Source organism: Abramis brama, assembly GCF_963993115.1.
Source record: "Abramis brama genome assembly, chromosome: 3".
Lineage (NCBI taxonomy): Eukaryota > Metazoa > Chordata > Actinopteri > Cypriniformes > Leuciscidae > Abramis > Abramis brama.
In genome coordinates this window covers 43,176,073-43,202,876 of record NC_139965.1, presented here as the reverse complement: position 1 = coordinate 43,202,876, position 26,804 = coordinate 43,176,073, and the positions used below count along the sequence as shown (strand labels likewise).

General features: G+C 37.8%; 1 protein-coding gene across 2 annotated transcripts in view; it reads right to left on the bottom strand.

Annotated features, from left to right (window-relative positions):
• Positions 1-18,919, bottom strand: part of plcb3 (phospholipase C, beta 3 (phosphatidylinositol-specific)) — a 54,801-nt gene extending 35,882 nt beyond the window's left edge. For both annotated transcript variants that reach the window (XM_084109765.1, XM_084109766.1), the window contains exons 1-2: positions 18,346-18,919; positions 2,561-2,644 (exon numbers count right to left, since the gene is read on the bottom strand). In XM_084109765.1, the coding sequence (XP_083965891.1) occupies positions 2,561-2,644; positions 18,346-18,444 (183 nt within the window). In that variant the 5' untranslated portion in view covers positions 18,445-18,919. The remainder of the gene's footprint in view (positions 1-2,560; positions 2,645-18,345) is intronic.
• Between the last annotated feature and the right edge of the window lie 7,885 nt (positions 18,920-26,804).

Here is a 26,804-nt window from a genome sequence, read left to right as displayed (position 1 = left end):
TTGTTGCTTCAGTGTTTAGGAAGTAAACACATTAGCACCTTCGGCACAGGAAGGAATCTCCAAATAACATACTCAGCTAGCAAAATAAACAATTCGTCTTGGCAACTGACATGAATTTGCTGCCGAGTTTATGCGAGTTTTACACACACTGTGCTGTGTCTTCTTAGACTGCAGAAAGTCCCTTATCTAAATTCACTGGAACCAGATTAAGCTGCGTCCCCATACCACACATGCCACACTGATCAGCACAAGAACATGAGAAAAGAGGGAGAAGAACATATCTATTAACTAAAGAGAGAGCGAGAGAAAGGATGGGAGGATGCTTTGATTGAATTTCACTGGCTAAAATTTAATTTCATTCATGAGCACTCACATGATAAGCCAGTAGCCTATATGGCAGGAGGAGAGAGAGACAGACAGAAATAGAGAAATGACACAGACAGGACTGATACTAGATACGGCAAAATTGGGAGAACAGGTAAAATTAAGTTAGGGGTAAAAAAAAAAAAAAAAAAAAAACTGCAGTCATAAAACAAATCAATCATGCTTCAAGTCAAGTCAAGTCACCTTCATTTATATAGCGTTTTTAACAATATGGACTGTTTCAAAGCAGCTTTACAGTGATAATAGGAAATTAAAGTAACATAGATTGTTTTGGCTTTACAGTAGCTCTAGAATAAAGTTATTGTCCAGCTAAAGTTAGTTTTGATCGATTCACTTCCATTGCAAATATCATTAGTTATTAACTTAGAGGCCGCTTACATGACACCGTTCTAACAGAAAACACTTAACGTGCTCCGGCCCGCTCATCCGCACAACAACAGTGTTTGGTGGCTCGAGAACGCAAACCTTGAAATAGGTTCCTTGAAATAAGGAATAATAATAATAATAATAATAATAATAATAATAATATTAATGGTAATAGTAATAATAATAAATATAAATATATATAAATATATTATTGTATGTATATATATATATATATATATATATATATATATATATATATATATATATATATATATATATATATATATATATATATATATATATATATATAAAAAGAGACAAAAAATGTAATGATATGTAATGTATATGTAAATATATATGAATGAATGAATAAATAAATAAATAAATAAATAAATAAATAAATATATATTTGTTTATTTTTTATCTCTGCGCAAGCTTTAAAAAACGGAAACCTGTGAAAACGCTGACGGCGTGCACATATAATGCGTTAAGAGCTCGCTCAAGTACTGGGGAGCTATACCATTTAGTGCTTTGTAAGTAATCAGCAATATTTTAAAATATATACGATATTTAATAGGGAGCCAATGCAGTGTTGACAGAGCCGGGCTAATATGGTCATACTTCCTGGTTCTGGTAAGAACTCGAGCTGCTGCATTTTGGACCAGCTGTAGTTTGTTTATTAAGCGTGCAGTGCAACCATCCATAAGAGCATTACAATAATCTAGCCTTGATGTCATGAACGCATTAACTAATTGTTCCGCATTTGTCAATGAGAGCATATGACGTAATTTAGATATATTTTTAAGATGGAAAAATGCAGATGCAGATACTAGAATGCAGATACTATACATGCAGATACTAGACACGTGACTTTCAAATGAAAGATTGGTATCAAAGAGCACACCCAGGTTCCTAACCGACGACGAAGGCTTGACAGAGCAGCCATCAAGTGTTAGACAGTATTCTAGGTTATTACGTGAGGAAGTTTTTTGTCCAACAATTAGAATCTCTGTTTTTTCAGAATTAAGTAGTAGGAAATTACTAGTCATCCAGTTTTTTATATCAGCTACGCATTCCGTTAATTTTGTGAATTGGTAAGTTTCGTCAGGGCATGAAGAAATATAGAGCTGAGTATCATCAGCATAACAGTGAAAACTAAAGCCATGCTTCCTAATGATATCTCCCAAGGGTAGCATGTACAAAGTGAACAACAATGGTCCTAGTACTGAGCCTTGTGGTACGCCATACTGAACTTTTGACCCTTATAAATAGTAACCCTTCTAAGAACAAACATAACATTAAACACAAATCTCCCCCTATATTAATATTGTGCAAAAACATAAAATTACACTTGATTTCAACATTTACCCCTAGTCTGAAGCAAAGCATGCTGGGAATTAGAAATCTGCTGTAGCCTAACTCATTCAATTTAAGTTCAGCCTAATATAAATACAAAACTAAGGTTTTCAGAGTCACAAAGGCACAGTACGCAAATAGTACAGATTACTAGATTTTTACAATTTCAGGCAAATGGTGTTAGGCCATTTGTTAGGTTTTACAGTGAAGATTTGGTGGGGGCGGGGATGAAAAAAATGAATAAAAAGTACCTTGTGTCCCTATAATAAGAAACCTGACAACAGGATTTTAGGAGAATTCCTGCAAAACTCTGTGTAACATGATCAAAAGCACAGTACTTCCATAGACTTAGATTAGAAAAGAATAAAGGATTGTCTGATAATACTGTAAACAACAACAGGTGGCATGACAGGACTGGTATTAGCAAGTACAAGCAAAAAGGAAAATTACTGACCATGTTGGTCCCTCCAGACCAGCAGAGGAAGAATCCATCTGGGTCCACTTTGAGGGTGACGAGGCTAGGTGAGCTGTTGGCCTCCTAAACACACAAATGGAAATAAAAAATAAAAAAAATTATTTAGGTGGCATTCAGTATAATTCATAGTTTTACCAACAACATCAGTACTCCTTGTACAGAGAGCAGAAGAACGTAATTCCCTTAATGATATGAACAACATTGACATGACTACTAATGAAGATCACTGGGAAACAATAACATGGTTTAGAACATTTATTACATACAACTAATTGTTAATTCAACTGCAACTTAATTAAACTGATACCATAGTGACCAAGTCACAGTGGCAGCCATGCCAATACTGCACGTCAACGATGAAAATACAGCCAATAATAAGCAACATGGCAGAGAAACAGACATAATGATTTAAAAGTAAGTCAGATAAATGGGAAGTGCTTGGAATGGGTGGATGGTCCTGAGGGACGGTGCAATTTAGAAATTAATGTAATGACTGAAACCAAAACCTCAAAAGCCACAGAGCGAGACATTAGAGGAGTTTAATGCACAAGCCACAGAAACTGATGGCTGCATATAACTAGAATTGCATATTACCGTAAGATACAGTATTCAACCCCCATTGCAAATCAGGTTTATTGGCAAAATTTACAGACTTTCAGCTGTTTGCAATGAACAAATCAAACAAAAGTGAGTGAAATAGCTCAACACAACAAATGTTTGAAGTGGTTTCCTCAAATTCAACTGAAAAGGCAACTTTTAATGACTTCAACAACGTCAAAATTATTCAACCCCATTCATGGCAAGCATCTTTAGTACTTTAGAACACCCTTTTGCTGATATGACCTGCTGCAAACGAGATGTATAACCAGACATCATGTTCGTGTAAAGCCCTATTTGGAAGGGATTGACTTTACAAGGGTAGATGGAGTAATGTAATTTTACCACAGGACGTCTGTAATAGTAATGGCCAATTCGCACAGGATAAGATATCTCAGTAAAACTAGCAGAAGTGGGAGGGGTAACTGGATTTGCACATCGCTGTCACCCTCCTGTCGTCATGTGTGTATTACGTTGCTTCTTGATATCATGTGCGCATACCTATATTTATTTATATAAAACAGTTATGTCCGGTCGAACGATGTATTAATTAACTTCAGATTGGATTGTGTTGGTAATAGGCACTTACCTAACGCTAAAAGATGTTTTGTGCCTCTAACAAGTGCTTTCGATCTTCTTTCTGATCTGAATGGTATATGGAAAACACTTGAGGTTTGACACAGACTTGTCCCAGTGTCTAGAATGCAAACGAATGCTTTTTCAAGCGTATTGAAAAACCACGGAAAACTACTTTTAAACAAAATGACGAAATATTTACATACATATTTACAGCGGGTCTATTCGCACGGGATTAGTATTAGGCTACCTGAGGTAATTTTTCCGGACCTTTTTACTAAAGGTAAAAGTCGCTGTAATCTTTACTGACATTGTCCGTAATGATTACTGAGATGGCACATTCGGACGGGACTAAAATCACAGAGAAGCTCTGGTAATTATTACTTTACTCCACCTCTCCATGTTGAACTAGTCCCGTCCGAATAGGGCTTAAGAAAAATATCCATATTTAAAACTTTATCGACTAAAATAACTAGCTTCTGGCAGACGGCCCACACAAGTCGACGTATGCCAAAAGAGTAACACTTGATGTATGACGTAGGAGTAGCGTAAGCTTAGACGCTCTCGCAGTTCAAACAGGGCTGGGCAACAAACTCAAGTTCCTCCGACATTTCCATTTAAAAATGGTCGTTTAGACTTCTAATTCGTGACTGTTTTTTTTTTTTGCTCTATCCTCCGTGCTTCCGCGTTCATCATTACGTTGTGCGTTGAGTCAAGGGTTACTCTTTCGCCGTAAATTGATGCGTACGGCCGTCTGCTGGAAGCTAATTATTTTAGTCGATAAAGTTACGCATCGCTTCGCTTCAGAAGGCCTTTATTAACCCCCCGGAGCCGTGTGGAGGACTTTTATCATGGACAGATGCACTTTGATGAACTTCAAAACAGAAATGGCCAATCACCTCCATTATAAAGCTTGGAAGAGTCAGGACATTTTTTAATATAACTCCAATTGTATTCGTTTGAAAGAAGAATGTAATATGCACCAAGGATGACTTGAGGGTGAGTAAATCATGGGGTAATTTTTGGGTGAACTATCCCTTTAAGGTCAGTAGTGGTGTACGTTTTGGACTTCTGACATGCGTTTAGTATGCGTCTTAAAAGCTGAAATCTCAGTTCCTGTTGCCACCAAGTCGTGCTGCAGGTCTTTTGCAGTCACTCGAGGGTTTTTCTAAACCTGCCTTCTCAGAAATCTGGTTACAGCCATTGATAGCTTCCTTTTTCTGCCCCATCCAGGTAGTGTTCTTTTAACTTGAAAACTATGCTTCCACCGGTGTCTCTAGGAACATTTAGTGCCTTCACTATCTTTTTGTATCCAGTTTCTTGTTTGTGAAGGGCGATGATATCTTCTCTTAAATTTTTGGACCATTCTTTTTACTAAGCCATATGTCTAACATGCAATTAAATATGACACTCAACAATCTTTGCCAGTACAGATATTTCATGTGTGCTCAAGCACAACTGGTGAACTAATGAAGCCCTTGATTAGTTGCACCAGGTGTGCTTGAGACAACAGACAACACCTGTTTTGCAGATTTGTGCTGTTGTGAGGGATTCTATTCAGGGGGTTGAATAATTTTGAGAGTGCAGAAGTCATTAAAAGTTGCATTTTCAGTTGAATTTGCAGAAACCATTGTTGTGCTGAGTTATTTCAATTACATTTGTTTGATTTGTTCATTGCAAACAGCTGAAAGAATGCACATGCGTATAACATTTTCAGTCTATAGTGTTTCAATGGCATCTAATGGCCTGGCAGCAACATACAGCGATTTTAGCTGTTTTCACAGATCTGTGTGAATGGGGATCGTTTTGACAATGGTGTCGTCTGTATGCGGAAAACTTCTCTGTTTTAAGCATATTGTTGTCGTGTAAACGTATCCTAAATTGACCAATAGTGAGAGAATAAATAAAGATATTTATAAATTTCCAATCTATATTAATTAAATATTTCAACATTTATTATAAATGTATTATGGTTTCACAAAAATATTAAGCAGCACAACCATTTGGACGAGAATATCTTTTCATGAGCACCAAATCAGCATTAATGATTTCTGATGGATCATGTGACACTGAAGACTCGAAAAAAATCAGCTTTGCCATCACAGGAATAAATTACATTTTAGAATATATTAAAATAAAAAACAGTTATTTCAAACTGCAATAATTAATTTTAAATAATTAAAAAAATAAATGCAGCCTTGTGAGAAGGAGAGAATTATTTTTTGTAGCATTTTAATAAATAGGTTTAATTATTTAACTGGACTGCCAATAGTTTTTACATAAAGTTGAACTGATTTCTCACAGTTTACCTTACTCTACTGTGAGTGTGAAAAAAATCTGTCAAAAGAAGCCCCACACCCTGTCTGCATTTGGCATGGTGGGATAGGGATAAGTTTTCAGGTGACAGCATGAGTTTGCACACTTCAGTCGGTCACACAAAATAATAAAGTGGCTCATCGGTCATCACATAATCGGGTCAAACAAGATATCAGTTAAGTAGGAAATCAAATCATAAAGTTGTAGTTAGTAGGGTAGTCTCTAAACAATACAAATATAGTAAAATATAAGAGAAATACAGAAACACCAGTTTCCCATAATTTTCCAATATGCGTGACCATACGGTTGATATGTCTATAAAGGGTGAAAATAGCCAGATGGTAGTACAGACTGAAGTATGACAATAGGGGGAATCTGAGAGTGGATTATGAGGATGACCATATTTAATTTCTTCATCAAGCAGACATGGTAAAAATTATAAAAATAATAATAACAATAATGGAATTTAAAATACAATTTCATAAATGTTACTCACACATACATTTATGCAGTATTTTATTTGGCTTATTGTACAGGAAAGGAACTGATTGGTAAGGAAAAGTGATTGATACAAATCAGAATGGTGCCGGGCAGTCTTCACATCCAAATATGTCAACTTTCTTACTATTTAGCAGGCAAAAAAAACAAAAAAACATTAGTGTAGTATGTCTTCATAAAAAAGTAGTCAAAAAGTACCTGGATGACCTATATATTGTGCAATATTTAGCACAATATCTTTTAAAGTATGCATACAAAGGAAACTTTACTATCCCATGAGGCCTTGGGAAAGGACTTGCGTGGAAGCAACACAATTTACATTGCAATGCCAAAATGGCAGATGTCAAGAACTAAGTTCTTCCTCAAATGTAGTACTTTGACTGTATGCGATTTAGAAAATCAAGCAAGTGTAGCTGGTATTTGCATTCACACACCTACATAGTGTATGATTTAGATCTAAGAGAGTGTTTACGCAGTAACGCATGTATAAAAGCACTTTGAAAAGGTTGGTTGCACCTGTCAGCCAAACCAAAAAAGTTGGAAAAACTCTGATTTGAACATCCAGTATCTCAGTATCTAAAAAAAAAAAAATTGCTAAAAGAAAGCTCTATTTGCAATTGCATGTTTCTTTTTTTTTTTTGTCCCATTAAAAATTCTTTACTGGTCAATTACTAAAAAATATTTGAAAGACACTACATCTGGGCACTTAATCTAATGTGTTTGGACAATCCGTTAAGAGCTAATCTCATCTGTATGTGTTAGCAGTGAAGTGATGTGCGGCTGCTGATCTATAGATGTATTCTTGTGGAATGTTTGCATAATGATTAAATTAATCTAGGAGCACAGATTTCTTTTACAACTTCTCTGAAAAACCCCACCCAGTGCTGAGAGACACACACACACACACACACACCTACACCTACCTGTCTCTAAACAAAATCAAACGCATTTGCATGCTGACTGCTTTTAATGTTTGCATAAACAAATGTTAGTGTTGCAATACTACTGCTGAGTAAGCTTTATTTAAAAGCACCTATGTGCGCACAGAGCTCTCAAAAACATCAGGTGAGCTGAATAGGCTATAGAATAAAAGACAGCAGAAAAAAGTTGACAGACAGCATATGAGAGAAAGAATGAGAAGTAGCAGACCTTGGTCTGGATAAACAGCATATTTTATTTGACATTAAAACAAGGTTATGAAGGAAAAATGTCCAGTGCGTTTAACAGATTGTACAGTCTTAAAGGGATAGCTCACACAAAAATAATTATACCCTCATGTCATTACCAAACTGTGTGACTTTTTCTTCTGTGGAACACAAAGAACAATATTTTAAGAAATGTCTCTTTTTTCAATACAATGGAAGTCAATGGTCACCAAAGTATGGTTACCACCAATATTCTTCAAAATGTCTTCCTTTGTGTTCAGGCAAAAGAAAGCAATCATTGCCCATTTTGGAACGACATATGGGTGAGTAATTGATGAAAGGATTTTAATTTGGGGGTGCTTGGTTACTACTCTTCACAAACTGGTGTTTTTGGTGCACTGGGAATGTTTTGGAAAGACAAAACAGGGTAAACAACATAACTTGAACGTGTGGAAGAGAGAGAAGTGACCTTCAACCTGTAAGGGTCTCATTAGTGTGTGTGTGTGTGTGTGTGTGTGTGTACAGACTTATAAAAACCCATCAAGCTTCTCTGACTCCCAATGTCAAGCCCTAATGACCTGACACATACACACACACACACACACACAAAACCAAACCCTTACACGAAAATAAAAAGTAATTTATAAATAAATGCATCTTTTATACATTTTTTGTTTTGCTTTTTATCTTTGACAATGACCACTAATGGAGGTTCTGTCATATTTTGCTAATATGCGAGGAGAACATTATCCACGTTTATCCAAATTAAAGCTTCATCTTTGTATGGTTGACGTGCACACGTCAGAGAACTTTAAATGGATATTTGGGTAAACCATTACAGTGAACTGAAGCTCGTGGCCTGCAAACGACAGCAGTGCGTGCATTCTCTCAGACAGAGGCGCACACAGTTAATGCATCAACAATGTCAGCTATTTCAGTGGGTGAGCGCTCTCTTGGCTCTTGGGTGTATTTGGCTTCCAATATTTACTTGCTTTTATAGCCCTTACATAATGCACATAACACACACAAACTACGATATGACTGACTTTAACACCTCAAAGTCTGGGAATGCAGGACAAGTGGACAGAGAATGACAGAGGAACAAAGAAAGATTTTACAGAGAACATCTGCATAATCAAAGCGATCAAACTAAATCAGGGTTTAGTTTGCCAGCATGTATATTATATGCGTCGCCTTGTCAACTTGCAGCTTTTTATGTCTAGACGTCACCTTTGGACTCACCAGATTAGCAGGGCATGGACACTACAGGTAAGTGAGGGATAATATATAGATAAATATTAAAAAGTTATGCATATTGTAATACAACGCACAAGGCCTGTTCACACCAACACAAATGTTCGGTCCAGTTTGCAAGAAATTTGTCTGTTCAGACAATGGCTGCGTCCAAAATCATATACTCTCGAGCAGATCTTTATTTTGAATAAGTAATTACTTGACGGCCGCTAAAAAGTACGTTCTACATAGTATGAATAATATGTGTAGTATGAATGTAATCTGGACGTACAACATTCACCATGTTGTCATTATCATGTGACCTACCAGCGTCAGTTACGTCACTTCACAGCCATTCATAAATCCTCTCCCGTGGCCTCATGGGATAGTAAAGTGTCCATCTAATACACACTTCAGAATCTCGCCGGAAGTAGTAGGTCATCCGGGTACTTTTTGCCAACTCTTTAATGAGTACTGTGAATTCGGTCATACTTCATTTCTCACATACTGTTTTTCGCCTACTATATAGTAGGGAAGTATGCGCTTTTGGATGCAAAAAAAAAAAAAAGCAGTCAGACAGGCTGAATAAAAATGCAAATTCACTCTCTGACAGTAGGTGAAGCTTATTGAAAACCAGAAATATCATGGTTACCCCAGTGCACAAATCGCTACACAACTTTCCGTGTCACGCATAAGAAAGGAAGTCAAACAGTATTTACATGTTTTCAAACAGCCAGCATCCATTTATCATAATTTAATGAAAAAGCGTGACCAGCGCGGTCTTCGGTAGTCTGTTCCACAAAATATTGAAATTCATACAAATTTATAATGACACGAGCATTCGTAAATGACGACAATATTCATTTTAGAGTAAATTAACCTTTAAACGCATTTACCAAGATGGATAAAAGTGACTGCTGAAAACAAAGAACGACAGAGTGGGAAGAAAATGCCAAAGGCATCCCAGGTTAAAGTAAAGAAAGAAAGGAGGAAGGAATGAGGAAGAGAGACATTTTCTGATGCACTTAAAATCTGATTTACAGCAACCTTTCATAATAACGAATGACTTGGTCTAAATTACACACACACACAAAGGTCTCCTTCCTGAATGAGAGGGCGAAACTGAAGGAGAGGAAAGGCTGGAGGGGGTGAGCAGAGGTCAAACACACCCATATGTGAACTGTGGGTCACCGACTCTGACACATGTTCTGTTTGAGCATGCAATACGCCTCTGTTCCTCTGTCTTCATCTTGCTGAAAGTGTGCGGAGGCTTGTTTTGCAGTGAGGTGAGACTCCATTAGCAGTGTGGTAAGAGTCAACAAACGCAAATACAGCTGCAGTGGGGCCACCTGGATGAGTGTTACCCTCTCAACCCTTTCCAGGAAACTGTTCATAGACGGCTCTTATCCTGAATAATCACCACGCGCAACCGAAAAGCTCCTGGATGCAGAGCTCCCGGATTATGTCTTTTCTTGTGCTTTGTTGCTACTTGTTTCCTGTATCATCTCAAATCGCTGAATTGTTTTCTGGCAGCAAACCAAAATAACATGCTGGTATGAGGTCGGTCCAGTTTTGCATGTTGCAAACCACATCAACCCCTTGCATTGTGCGTCTGTGAGCACCAAGGGCGTTTCTCCCCGGAGAAGGCAGGGAGGCAGTGTATACACAACAAATTTCTGATGAGAAATAATCAACAATACAAACAAATATTATGAAATATAAGATGAAAACATGTTCTTCTAAAGCAATACTGCCCTAGAGTAACAGTCGAGTTTCAGGTTTCCTCCCTTGCGCTCACTGCATTCTCAGTGATGTCCAAAAGTGCAACATGAATATGAGGTGGACCTACATGCAGCTGTGATTGGCTGATTACCTATTACGTTTGCAACAGGTATGCAAATCACCTAGAACTGGTGGAAATGGATGGATTAATAATTACGAAGTAAACAACTCACCCATTGACTATATCATCAAAACAAACTTGATCAAGTAATGATCTGCGAAGTCGATTTTAATGAACATTCAGCTTAAGATAGTTCTTTGCTGATAGTGTCATACAAATGCTGTCCCATATACCTTAATCTGGAAACAGAGTAATAATCAAATGGAAATAGCACACAATTTGACTTATTGGATTAAAAAAAAAAAACTTTGCCTCCACATTTTTGGTGTGCATGCAAACATCTAAGAGTGTGTGGTGTGTCGTATGACAAACACCAGATAGACGTGTGAAGAATGAAGAAATAAAGAGAGAAAATGTGGGAAGGAAGACAAGCAAAAAAAACTAAATGAAAAACATAAGGAGGAAATGAATGAGAGGAAAATGTGAAGCCACAAAAACATATTTGTTTAATTTTCTGAAGAAAACAGGAGTGGCTCTTACAACTGTAAAAGTATAGCCTAGTCTTTGTATGAGTCTAGGAATCTCTAGTATGTGTTACAGTACACTTGTAAGCATACTAGACTGTGCTAGGTGCTTATTAGTGAAAAAGTAGTATGATGCTAGGGTGTGGTGGGTGGTTTCCAGGGCGTTGCTAATTGGCTTTAGCATGTTGCTAGGTGGCTGGTTGCTTACTGGCCCAAAAAGTAAAAGGAGTCAAAGAATGGAAAATGTGATACAAATCAGATTCTTTCTAAGCATTGTCATGTGTCTCTATACACAAACACACACTGCCTCAATTAGGATATTTAAGGAACCAACAAAACATAAACAACATTAATATTATAATATGTGGAGCAATTCCCTTCACAGGACGTGCCAAGCTCTAGTGTACAAATGTGCACCAGACATGACTAAGCATGCACAGCTCCCTTCTTCCTCAAAGTCAAATAGAGTCTCTTAAGCACACACACACACAGATTTTGTCACACTCAGTATAGTCAAAACAACAATATTTACACATTAGAGACACATTACTTGTGGCCTTAAGAGTGTGACATTTCCAGATTTACATGCACGTGTTGTGTGACTAATAAATAAAGCAGTTAGCATTAGTACATGAACAGAGATGAGAAAGGGGAAGTAAAAATGAAACTGGAAAGTGACTGGTAAGCGAAAGAGACAGCAAGTGGGCCATCAGGAAGAGAAGTAGAATCTAGCGTTCATCAGATGTTCGGTCTCTTAGGGTTTCCTGTGATTTTCTCCTCTCTGCCTACATGGTCTCTCATTTCTCTGCGCCTCAGAGTTCCAGGCGTCACTTGCTCACTTCTCGATATTTTTCCTCCATGTTATCTCCTTGTTTGGCCTCCGTGTGTGAAACCTCTCTCCGCTCACGCACAGTTCGCCCTCCCTCCTTCCCTCTCAGAATTATCCTCCTACACCAGCCAAACTTTTAACTCAGTCACCCTGTTTGTCAAAGTCGCTGCTGTTTTTCTGCTCCATTGAAAGAAATACTAGCATAGTTTCTTGCAGTTCACACAGTTAATCACAAACCCTAAATACTTCCTTTGGAATTCCCTCAGAGAGAAAAGGATGAATAATATAGTCCCTGAGAATCCTATCAGATTGGTTTGTTTAGACAGAGGGTCTCTTCATTACAAACTGTCCTTACTGGGTTTGGACAACATTTATATTTCTGCTTGAGAAGCAGTTATGCAAGACAGCTACATCTGTACTGTACTGAGAGACTCTTTCTCTCTCACACACACAAAGATATGCAGAATTTGTCACTGTGTCATGACTGTTTCTAACTCTTCAGGGCTCCATAATATTCCCATAACTACGACCCTCAGTGCTCACTTTTCACCCCAGACACCTGTCAAGCGGAAGACAGGATAAATTTGCAAGTCAAAGTTCACAGCTAGCCGATGTGCTTAGGGGCATTAGTACTATAACACAGTCTTCACTGAACTACAACCAAGGACTTAATTATCCATCTTACATTTTAAATTACTCTGTTAGGTGTTTTGCTCAAGAGCACCTCAGTCACTTCCTGTCTGTACTGAGAATCGAACCCTGTCTAGTATAATTAGTATGGATGAAATTCGGAACAATGCATTTAAACAGAGCCGGTTTAAAAGAATGATGGTTCATTCGTTTATCTTACTGTTCAAAAGTTTGGGGTCATCAAGATTTTTGTACGTTTTTGAAAGAAGTCTTGTACGCTCACCAAGGCTGCATTTATTTGATCATAAAAACAGTAATATTGTGAATTATTATTACAATTTAAATGAACTGTTTTCTATTTTAATACATTTTAAAATGCAACTTATTCTTGTAATGGCAAAGCTGAATTTTCAGCAGCAATTAATTCAGTCTTCAGTGTCACATGATCCTATGTAATTTTCATCTCATTTTCATCTACAGTTCAGATCTAGAATTCTGAATAAATATATATATAGATATAGATGTAGATATATATAGCCTATTTTTTTTTTTTATGAATTAACCAGAGAGAGAGAGTAACCTAATAGTGAAGCTTGTTGGTATAATTAATTACAGCGAAGTTATCACCTCATTGCTGAGAAATATAATGTAGCTTTCAGTTAGCAAAGCTGTTTTATTTATAAAAAGGCACGGACAGAGATTGAAAACCAGCTCCTGAATGTTTCTGTAATTGTGTAATTTCTTTTCTTTATAAGACAAATATAAAGTTCCCAACTCAATAAAAAGCTGTGAGCGAGCGAATACAGGCACGTCTGCCTCATAATACAACATTAAAAAGCTATCTTTGTGAATAAACGTGTGGTCCTCGCCTTCTGGTGGCTTGGAATTCAATGGGGAATGTCCAGATATCGGATGTATCAGATTTAAAACCACATTTGGAAAATACGATTTTTTTGGGCCAGTGTAAACGCAGCCAAAGTGTCCATCAAATACACACTTCAGAATCTTGGTGAAAATAGTAGAACATCCAGGTACTTTTTGCCTACAGTTTTTCGAATGCTTTGTATTCGGATATTCTACTCTTTTGGAATTCTGTTTTTCGCACACAACATAGTAAGGAAGTATTCGATTTCAGACGCAGTGCTGTAGTTTTCAACTAAGCCTGAAGTACTTGATTAGCTGGATCAGTTTGAAGCTAAACTCTGCAGGGCTGTGGCCCTCCAGGAACTGAGTTTGACACCCCTGGTTTACGCTCTAACGTACATGTGCATTAGGTTGATTAATCTGAAAAACTGTGGCTGAACCCGAAATCGCCCCCTAAACCCTCAATCACTACTTTATTCCACTAATACAGTTCACTTGAAGGAGTGAATGAAAACGAGTGAGCGTACATCGGCTGTACACTCGTTATTGCGGTGCAGTGTGGGATAGAATGAGTGCACTCTATAACGTCCACTACGGTTTTGGACACCACTACAAATGGCTGTCCCCTCAAATAATACCCTATTTAAAGGTATAGGGGGCTAACTCGGATTTAGCCTGTGTTTTTTTTTGCATAATGAGTTTAACTTTAAAAAGGTATGAGTTATGACACCATCGTTGTCAGATTTCAACAAACAGTTACATAGCTGTCATTCGTTCCCCAAATCAAGTAGACTGGAGCTGCACTTGCAAAACTAGAAATAGCTACCAGGGCATTATGAATATAGTCAGTGAGCGAAGTGATTTAAAGTCAATGATTTAAACAACATTCTAAGAGTTCAATGCTTCTAATAACAGTTTAGTTACTCAGTTGAGTGCAGCACAAAGTATGCAGATTTAATGAAAATTCGGTTTCCACTATACCTACAGTCTTCGGGAGCACATTTGGTGGTAGAATGCAACAATGTGAATGTCACAAATAACCAAACTCCATATACAAAGTGAGATTGATCACTCAGGAGAGAAGTTAGAACTCTATTTAGCTGCAGTGTGTATGTATCCAGAGAAACAGCAGACTTGATGGAGGGGATTACGTTTAGCCGTAGTCCATTCCGTGATCAATTGGGATCCTATCCAAGCCAGCTTCCAATCCCAGACAAGTTGAGGATTGGGAAATGGTCCATTAAATGTTTAAAGGTGCACTAGAGCATTACATCTTACAGTCTGACTCAAAGCGGTTCATTCTGGGAATTAGATAATGTGTTATAGATCATTAGATCACATCAGTAGCCACAATGTTTGACTACAGTTTTTTTAAGAGAGAAGAAGAGATTAACAGCAGCACACAAACAGGAGGGTGGTAGAGAGGCAGAGATGAAGAGAAAGGCACTGTTGCACCATCCTCTTTCTCGTTGAGGTCTGACATTAATCACTGACACAACGGCACGGTCACAGCATTAGAAGCATGCAAGGCATAAAAGGGACTCAAACACAACAGACTATTACTTCACAAAACAAAAAAGCCATACCATCACTAAGAGTTCAAGCCCTGACATGACATATTCATGCATTGTGAGTTTGCTTGCACAGCTTAAAAACTTTTATCCATGTCTGTTATTTTAAGATCATTCAAAATGCATTATGAAATCAGAAGCACTGTGTGCCTTTCATCTTAAGAGTTATAACGCACATACGTAACTTAAAAGGATAGTTCACCCAATAATGACATTTTGTCAACATTTACTAACCCTTATGTGGTTCCAAAACAAGATATTTTAAAGAATGTAGGTAACCAGTCGACAGCAGCCACTGTATTTTTTTTTTTTCCTACTATAGAAGTCAATGGCTACCGTACACTGTTTAATTACCAACATTCTTCAAATATCTTCTTTTGTGTTCAGCAGAAGAAAGAATCTCATACAGGTTTGAAACAACTTGAGGGTGAGTAAGTGATGACAAAAATTTTCATTTTTGGATGAACTATCCCTTTAACAGCATTCGCCTGTGATCTTTGAAAAGCATTAAAAATTCAGGTGTTCCTCATTATGGTACAATGGGTTTAAAGACTCCCTCAAGGAAAATGTGTTTTTATCTTGACCAGTATATTATGATAAAGAAAAAAAAAATATATATATTATACTGAACACAATTTGAGTAACATGTTAAAGAACTCTGAGACACAACTACCTGGTAAATTTGGGGGGGTTGGGGGGGTGGGTGGGTTGGGGGGGAGATAACCCCCCCCAATATTTAAATCTATGCATTACAACCCCCCCAATATTTATACCATGATCACATGAAAAGGAGGCATACCCAAACTTCAACCCCCCTAATGTTCAAACCAAATCTACGCCCATGCCTAGAGCTATAAAGACACAAACAATTCGCCATTGCGATTGAATCCGTCAATATGGATCCGTCACTTTGCACACCCATCTCAACAAATCCTTGTATCCGCACTTATGCAACACTATTTGTTATACAACAGGTGTTTAGGTATTTAGTACTGTACTTTTAGAATGGGAGAAAACATCCAATGGGCTTTTAGCTGCAGCTCCTCATAGAGAAAAGTATGTGTTAATGGCTAATTCTTTAAATAAAGTAAATTATTTCTAGGTTAGATAATTAAATAGGTGTTTTTACAAAAACAAACAATTTTTTTAATACAAAAAAAAAAAGAAAAAAGAATAACATTGGCTTTTGTTTAGATATTCTCGACAAAGTCTCAAGGTGGTTCCAGTAGCAAAAACTCTTTACCAAAAACGGGTCAGAAATTGCCTGAAGACAATAGAAGGTTAAACTGGCTTTATGGCAGATAGGCAATTATGTCCTTAACTATAGCTATGACCTCAGTTAAAGATATGATAAGACCCTATTATAGTTAAATACAGCTAGTTATTTATTTATGGATTCCATTGAAGACACACTCATCTGCCAATGATGCACACACACACACTCCAAATGAAATGCCGCTTTCTACGTACAACAATAAGAAAAGTTCTACAATATTTAAGGTTTGAGACAGCCTCCCTCTCTCTCTCTCTCTCTCTCTCTCTCTCTCTCTCTCTCTCTCTCTCTCTCTCTCTCTCTCTCATGCACACACACACACACACACACCTGCAGCATGTCTAAGCAAACTCAACACAAACCACTCAGTATTTATGGGCTGCTTAAGTTAATTATTAATGACTTTTAAGACATGGAGGGCATCAAGTTGTACAGTCCTACTTTCTCCTTACTCAACGCTGCCCTTATCAAAAGGTGTTGGCTCTTTAAGCTCCAGTTAAGAACAGTGGGGATCAGCTAAAGCGGTGCTCAGTGATTTGATCAAATAATGGAAAAGAGGCAAAGATTTTCTCCCTCTAATCCTCCAACATAATTACAACTGTAATGGCAATCCAATGTGAGATTTGAAAAATGATCCGTAAACACACACACACAAACACACACACATACACATACACGCACAGGCCCTTGTTGTCAAGAGAGCAACTACACATAATTTAGAGGAGATGGCGATGTCTTGTAAACATATGGGTTTATGCTGGCATTAACCCTTTAAGAGATATAGGCTACTCAAGGGGAAATTATTTTTTCTGTTTCCGTTCCATTGATGGATCCAAATAGGATGGATGAATGGATGGATGCATGCATTTATGACTAAAACATAAAATAAAAAAATATAATTTAAAAATATTCAAAATATAATTCATCTCATTCCAGTTTTTACATTTATTCTGATTGCCTTCATAGGAGCAGTAGGGACGTGTTCTTCAAATTGTCCAGAACAGGGACATTTTACGTTGATTTTTATCTGTGGGAGGTGGATGATCTACATATAGGCTATTTTAGAAGTCTACCTTCATGTAGCATACCTAAATCATCTCATGATATCATTAATAAAGGCTCCAAGACCTGAACTGTGTTCTCATGTGTAATCATTTATATAGCTGCTATAATTCAACGTTATCTATGCGCTGTTTATCTGCATTGCTTTCAAATGACAGACTGAATGTACCTTTTGGTTTAGGTTTTTAAAAATGTGGTGTTTAATATTATGCCTATTTCTGAAATCTGATAGGCCAATCATGTAGAATCTCCCTCTGATTCCAAACAGTTTTCCAAAATAAGCGTAATAATGTGAGAATGCTTTTGAGCTTCACTTCCTCCTTCAATGTGAAAAGGTTTAAAAGACCCCAAACAGGTTTCCTTTCTAATGACTCTGAGGATGGGGTTTGAAAATGGGCCTGATCCACAGGATTTTTGATTTGACACTAAACTGGTCTATAAATATGTCTCGAAGCAGTTAAAGGGTTAAACTCAACTCCATATGCGACACGACTCGTGAATTTCATGCTCTTACATATTTAGCACTATCTTATTTTTCGGCAGAAAACATTTAGTTTGCGAGTAGAACAACTCGGTATGAGGAAAAACATCAAACAAGTAGGCTACATAAAACACAAGTTGAGTGAGTGTTATGAACATGAGACCCAGAACACAAGAACTCGATCTACTGGAAGAGCGTTGAACTCAAGATCTGTCCTCCTGGGTATCAGATGTTCTCCTGTAAATTACTTCAACGTAGTAACACAAGCCGGGAATCACGCCACATAAAATCACAGAGACGCGCAAGGGCGCGATCTTCTTACCTCGTCCCATTTGATAAACTTGCTTCCCCGTTTGAGCACCTCATGGACAGACACCGGTTTGAGCTGCAACGCGTGTACTCCCGGTTTCGCCCCGGCCATGACTGCTGAATCGACGGGTGGCGACGCCTCTGCTTCTCGGTTTGAAGTATCTGACCTTTAGTGTATACAGAACCAGAGCCTCGAACCAGAACCAGAACCAGAGCCTCGAGTCCGGCTGGCTCAACGCACGCGAACGCGACTGTCACACATTCACGAGCGAGCGCAGTTTAATGACTTTTGCGATTGTTTATTCATAAGCGCTTATCACGGCAAGGACTTGAATTGATATTTTCCTTCCTGTCCGTCCATCCGCTTGGTAATGATGAGATCCCCGCTCAGGAGAAACTTTCACTTGACTTTGGTGGTCCCCGCTGGAATTTGCTCCTCTTTTCCTTCATGTTTTCTACGAACTAAATGGGAGCGCGAGAAGGACAGGGAAGGAGAGAGAGAGAGAGAGAGAGACGGGGGGAGTAAGGAAGTGAAGGAAGAAAAAGCGAACAGACGAGGGAGTGTTTTTCTTTTCTTTTCTTCTGTCTTTCCGTTGTCATTCCAGTCTTTATAGAAGCATGTGCTGCTGTATCTAAGAACCATTTTCGCTTTCCTAGTTTTGCCCCTGTATTAAGCGTGTTTTCCTCATTCCAAGAAAGAATGTTACACGAATCTCGCTGGGGGCCAAAGCACTTGAGTTCATATAAAATAAAATAAAAATAGTGCTGTCAATCGATTAAAAAATAAATTAATCGCAAATTTGATCTCGATTAATCGCACCAACATTAGGTTTAATATATTTATAATACTTTAGCATTGATCTCCAAAATAATGTAGAGAAACAACATAATGACGGGACATTTTAAATATCTGTTTGATGACATCTTATCTTTTTTACTAAGCACTATTAAAGCCAGTAGCCTATCATTGATATTGGTACTGATGTCTCTGTTAAATAGATTTTTTTCTTCTCAATTTTAGTCATTAATTTAGTCATTCAACATTACAGTAAGCCTATAATCGAAAGCTATCATAACATTTAAGGCTTTAAAAATAAAACAACTTTTAATTTAATTTAAACAATCTTCAGATAAACCCTTAAATGTCACATTTAGCTTTGCCTTTAATATATCAGGGCTCAACGCTAAGATTGCATCTGAAATCGCATTCTTCCCTTTTATATTGTATAGGCAAAAAACAGTATGTGACAAAAGAAATATGTCTGTATGTCAGTAGGCTACTCATAGAAGAGTCTGCAAAAAGTACCCAGATGACCTACTTGAAATGTGCATACGATGGACACTTTACTATCCCATGAGGCCATGGGAGAGGATTTGTGAAGGGCAGTGAAGTGATGCAACTAACACTGGTAGGTCACATGACATGACAGTAACAACAACATGGCAGTGAAATACATTCAGGTTGCATCCAAAAATCGCATACTTTTCTACTATATAGTAGGCGAAAAAACTGTAGGCCTATATGTGACAAAAAAAGTATATCAGAACTCACAGTACTCATAAAAGAGAAGGCAAAAAGTACCCGGATGACCTTCTGGCGAGATTGTGCATGTATGGACACTTTACTGTCCCATTAGGCCACGGGAGAGGATTTGTGAATGGCAGTGAAACAACATGGCAGATGTATGTCCGAATTACATTCACACACATTCATACTATATAGAACGTAGCCTACTTTTTTAGCGGTAATAATTTAAAATAAGTATCTATGAAATTTCTGATGCAGCCTCACACACATTCATATATATGTAGAACATACTTTTACTTATTCAAAATAATATGCAATTTTGGATGCAAGTTTCTACTGGCCCAGTTGGGCCCAGTCAGATATATACTTGCCTTGCCAAACTGCACAATATGTTATTGTTTTTTGACCCATGTTATCCCTGTAAACAGTGCTTTAAGATTTTCAGGTCTAACAGGTAAATATACTGAAATTGAAAAATTAAAGGAGCCGTATGTAAGATTGTGGCCAAAACTGGTACTGCAATCACTTTCAAATTACTGTAGAGCGGTGTATCCCCTCCCCCTCCCCCCTGACTCGAGGTTGCCAGATAGGCTGCAGGATCCAGCACGAACGTTTGTAGCTGCAGCTGTGGTAACTAGAGCTGAGCTGGCAACCCGGATGCCGAAACACTACTGACTTCGTGATTGGTAGATAGGTGGAGGGTGGCGCTTCAGGCCAAAACACAAGATGACAACATCAACATCAGTTGAGGGCTGCAACTTCACTTTTTAAATGACAATATCCTGGCCGTACTACTGCTGTCAGTGATATAAGTATTTGAAATGAACATGATTTCTTAATGTCTAGTGACATATCAGGGCCATTTTATGATTAATTGAAATACATTTCTTACATACAGCTCCTTTAAACACTGCACAGTCTTCTCTGCATAAATTATAAATTGAATATAGATTATCCTTATTAAAGCTACAAAATTTATTCAGTCAAGACCAGAGCAGTGTGTGATTTTCTCTTTGTCTTTTGTTACTAACATTAATGACACAGACAGAAGCATTCTGTTCACGTTTATTTAGGGTGTTAGTTCACAGAGAGCGTATAGTACAGATTTGAGTTCTTTTTTTGCATATTATCGCACTTGAATGGTTTAATAACACTTCAATGAATGATAGCGTGATCTTATATTGTAGTGCAGCCAAAGGATAACAGAAAAAAAACAATATTGTTATAATTAAAAAAAACAATGTTAAATATTTTTAACGGGTTAAACTGAATTTTTTCCCCGCAAAATTAACACATTTTGACAGCCCTAAAAAACAAAATCCATTAACATGCATATTAACAGTCATTTGTGGATATAAACATTTATATGTTATGTGGTTAATTTATATATTTTTTAATTAAATATACAGATCAACCTCTCTTTTTTCAAACCTTATACCAAGTACTATAATTAGGATATTTACTTTCAGTCCTCTAACTGGATTTATCAGCATGCTGATATTTTGCATAACAGGACAATGGCTGCATTTCCCAAAAGCATCATAAGCCTAAATTAATCTTGACCTTTGGTGGCAATTGTTCTACGATCAACATGCTTTCGATGCTTTTGGGAAACGCAGCCTAGGACATTTTGGCGATTAAAGATACAGCCTTGGCTTCTTTAAGGGACTATTTTCATTGGCGGAAAAGAAAAATAACTGCCTATTTTTAACTGGCCGTAAGTTACTTTATGTTGATAACTTGTTGACAGAGCTGTATTAATAAAGCCAAATAAAAGGGTACATGTATATATCAATAAAAATAATTATATTCCATACAAGCGGTCTTGCTAATGTCATACTGTTGTGCATACCATGCAGTTTGATAAAATCGAAACAACAAACTGTGTCACAGTAGAGTTAACATGTTTTGATAATACAAATGAGTCCAGTCAAACCATGGATGTTTGAGAGACAGCCTATAGGATCCAGTCTTAAGGTTTTTCCCTGTTGCTTTTTGCTGCATACAGTGCTGGAAGGTTCTAGCCTGTCAGCGCCCTTAATACTGCCCCCCACTTCTCCTCCTCATTCCTGAACAGGTGTCCTCTTCCCAGATGAGAACATACAGTAATTCTCTAGGGAGAGTCAGGAAGCAGAAAGACAGTCAAAGAGTTACCCTTCAAATATGCACCTTGCAAATGTTCTCAACTTTTATTACTTTTTGGGACACACACACACACACACACACACACACACACACACACACACACACACACACACACACACACACACACACACACACACATTTTCAATGTCAAGCCCAGCTGGGCCTCTCATTCTGTGCTCTGAATGTATCTTACAACCCCAGCTGTGAAGAATGAGATTTGTGGACTCAAGAGGGCATGTAGCTTTGGTAAAGCTAGAACAGAAAGTTTGATGAAGAAAAATAACCACTGCAGAGAGAGAGAGAGAGAGAGAGAGAGAGAGAAATGAGAATATAAGGTCATGAGAGGAGAGATAACTGTAACTTCGATAACTGAGTGGTCCAGTCACTCTAATCACAGACTATTTCTGACCGAAAGCCAAGCGCTCACAAAGACACTTTGTATTTTTGACACAAGTTAACATACACACACAGCCTTATCCAGAACATATTCGATTATAAAAAAATGCCATTTAAAGATGTCATCTGAACTTTCTACAAAGTTCCTCCTCTATTTTTTCATCTGTGTATCTTTCCCCCTGTTTTTCCTAATGAGAAATCCCTGACAGAGTCTACAGTAGCAGCAAAGGCTGATCACATTACTTTTTAGATAGCAGAAATGTGTGCCAAATGCTCTGAAACCTCCTCAAAAGCTTCTTTGTTAAACCTCAGGCAGGACTGACTCAAGGTCTTCCACAGACAAACAGTTGACTGTTGCCATCTAGTGGTACGTCATAACTCTGGAACGGTTATACCAACCAGGGGAACAAAAGCTATAGTTCCAAACACAGGAGCTACATGCTATATTGTTATAAAATTATAGCATGCAATTGATATAGTATATGATATATAAATTATTTAATTATATTATATTTATATTTATAAGTGCCAACAAATGTGGTTTAAATTAGTCAGAAATCAGTTTTCAAAGCATTGGTTCTATGCCAGGATGCTGGGGTCCACTAGGGGTCTCAGCAAACTTCCAAGGGGATCTCTTAAAATGACTTAAAATAAGCCAAAACAAGCATTAAAATAAGCCAAAACAACAACAACAAAAAATATATATTTCTTATTTTAATTCACCCTCTCAATATGTTTTTAGAAGGTTTATAGAATTTAAAATTAAATATCAAAATTTTCAGATTTCAAATTTGAGTTGTTTTGTTGTTGTTGTTGTTTTTAAATTCTTGTTCAGTAAACCATACAACTGGAAATGTCGGCCTTCAGATATTATTGTTGTGGTCAATGGGGGCCTTGGAGAGAAAAAGGTTGAAAACCACCGTGTTAGAGCCTGAATTTTTTTACGCAAATGCTTAACACTACAGCTGTGTTATTAATGCATCGGTTCCCTCATCATTCCTTCAGTTTCTCTCAATGGCCACAGCTGTGCACTAATCAAACTAATCTCTCATCAAAATGGCGCTTTTGTTTCCTCTTCCCACCCACTGCAGGCATCCTCATCGCTCTGTTCCTTTCCCAGATCCCTATTTCACTGGCTCTCTGTTGTTATACCCCTAATATAGGTCATTTTCTGTTTGCCAAACACTTTGCTGCCAATAAACTTCCTTTATCTGTTGTTTGTTGTGATGCCATCTTTCACTTCAGCCAGGTGGCAGCAGCAGCACAACTGAAACTAATGTCTTGGTTGAAAATTCACTGGTCGTGTGATTTTATACGTATTGGTCAGAATTGATTAAGTTGTCATTTTATCCTGGGTCAGTCTCAGTCATGAAGGCCGTGTTTGACAAGAAAAGATGTAGCAAACTTCATTGTTTATTTTCATGAATAGTATTTTGATAAAATGTTCTATAAATCTGAACAGGTCTGTGTCAGATGAATTCAGACTCCTGACGGAAGCGCTAATATTACACCTTGTACTGCTGCGATTTTTGATTACTCAGGACTTAATGTGCCTGAACTCTCACATTGAGCGTTTGCATGGGTGACTGGTTTGGCTTTGCGGCAATTGGGGGAGTGAAAACAAAAGGCTTATTTTGAGTAATTTCACCTATGTACTTCCTTTTTGTTCAAGCTCACACAATACAATTTTACCTTTTATAATAAACCTATTCATCGTACACAACACAACACATGGGTAAAATGACAAGTGTTTTATTTCATGAGGCAAATCTGACATGATTTGTTGTATTTTTAGCTGTTAGAGTTTATCCGGTGGTATTAACCATTCTTAAGAGATTATGACAAGTTCACACAAGAATCAAGTCACGAATGCAGCTTTACCCACTTAACCCTCACACACCTAGGGATCATAAAATTCGACTTAGAGACCATAGCAGGGTTGCAAGACTAAATCTACACTAGATTTATTAGCAAATGACAGCGTATAATTCAAAAGAAAAAAATAATTCAGCAATAATGTCATACATATTCAAATATCTGTACATATGTCTGAGTGTACAGATGCATATATAAGAAAAACTGTGTCACAGCATGCAGTGGGTTTACTGGACTGTAAGATCCAGACACATCATTTTGAATAATTCATTGTCTTCATGCCACTTGTAAAACATAACAGTTAGAGGTAGGAATGTGCTGTGGCCTCTGAAATCAGCCTACAGCATTCTAACAACCACTTATTACTCTTTTTTTTTTTATTTAGTTTTTAAACTCGGTAAGTTTCATCTGAATCTAAAATGTCTGCTGGCACTTTCTTTCTGTCAGCTGCATATAAGGAATGGCCGTTACACCTCGGATATGCATTACTTTCTAATACTTCAATGGACCGGAGTCAATTATTCCGCTTACTATATGGTTACCACACCTCAAAACATTGTTCAGATGTTATATTTCAAGACATTTTGTCTTTTTTGTCCTTGAAATGCTTTTGAATGTAGGAAAAAGTTCTTACGCATCTCATCCCAAGCTTTCGTTACAAAATGTCAATTTAGAGCTTGTAACAGAGGCTTGAGCCATTGATAGCAGACTAATGCAGTTATTACAGAGAGAGAGAGATATTAATTGTGTTTGAAATACCTGAGTTTGTGCGTCTCTCAACAGTGTTTGACAGCTCTACTAAAAGCAAAACTGTAAGTTTATCTGCTTCTAGAACAGCACTGCTATTACCTCGCTAGTGAAAAATGTCATGTATTTTTAAGTTATCAGTTTAAGCTAAACTGTTTCACTGACAAAACATTTCTGTGCGAGTGCGTGTCCGTACTGAATACTTTCCGTACATAATAAAACGTCATTTTGTTTCAAAAAACATGGAAATAATCGGGGGTTTTTTTGTCGTTTTTATCCTATTGTTTACTTAATTTGCTTAGTCAGTGTCGTTGTGGGTTTTGGTTCTTTTGCTGTATGCTGTAAGGACCTTTGAAATAACTGAAATCATTTGGCAAAATGATATGGAACTGTAATGCGGTCAAGACCTGCCTGGAACTACTTTAGCCGTGCGTTTCCCTGAAAGCGGTAGCATGAGCCGTCAGGCAAGTGTTATTTAAATAAACTCCTGATGTACTTACAAACTTTCCAATGCCTTGTTTTATGAGTACAGAACCTATTTGGTCTACTGTAGAAGTTTGGTACCGTTCCGGGCATTATTAGTCGGGTAATTTACGAGATACATCCTTGGATCCATTAGCGCCTGCACTAAGCCATTCGGCTGATATCTCTAAATAAGCTCTAACTTTAATCATGTTTGACCAAGGGAAAAAAGCTTCTTTTGGGGGGGTGTTTGGCTCGAGGTCATGGTGCAAAGGACCCTAGGTTGAAATTACTCCGAAACCATCCCTTTAAGAGTTCCTTCCACTGGAACTAAGGGGCCAAGCCCGACCCCTGAAAAAAAAAACCCACACCATAATCCCCCCTCCTCCTAACTTTACACTTGGCACAATGCAGTCAGGCAAGTACCGTTCTCCTGGCAACCGCCAAACCCAGACTCGTCCATGGGCTTGCCAGACAGAGAATGTGCGTGATTCGTCACTCCAGAGAACACGTCTCCACTGCTCTAGAGTACAGTGGCGGCGTGCTTTACTGCATCCAACGCTTTGCATGTAAGGTTTGGATGCAACTGCTCGGCCATGGAAACCCATTCCATGAAGCTCTCTACACACTGTTCTTGAGCTAATCTGAAGGCCACATGAAGTTTGGAGGTCCGTAGCTATTGACTCTGCAGAAAGTTGCCGACTTCTGCGCACTGTGTGCCTCAGCATGCTGACCCCGCTCTGTGATTTTACGTGGCCTAACACTTTGAGTTGCTGTTGTTCCCAATTGCTTCCACTTTGTTATAATACCACTAACAGTTGACCGTGTAATATTTAGTAGTGAGGAAATTTCACAGATTTCACAGTCACGGTACCACACTTGAATTCACTGAGCTCCTGAAATGGATGAGCGACCCATTCTTTCACAAATGTTTGTAGAGGCAGTCTGCATGCCTAGGTCCTTGATTTTATACAACTGTGGCCATGGAAGTGATCGGAACACCCGAATTCAATGATTTGGAGGGGTGTCCCAACACTTTTAACAATATAGTGTATAAGTGAAACAGCTTGGGTGGGAATTGATTTTGTCCATCGGGAATTGAGTGCAACATTCGGGTTCCAGAATTAAAAAACGATATTTTTAACGATAACTTATACACCTTTACTGTGAGCTATACGAGTTTGTTAATTGATAATATTTGCTTCAATGTAGTTTGAAATAATTGTTTAACAGCTGAATTTGTGGTGAAAAACTACATTACCCATGATGCTGTACATAAAATTCCACCAAAACAGTGTCGAAACAAGCAAATGCCAAAA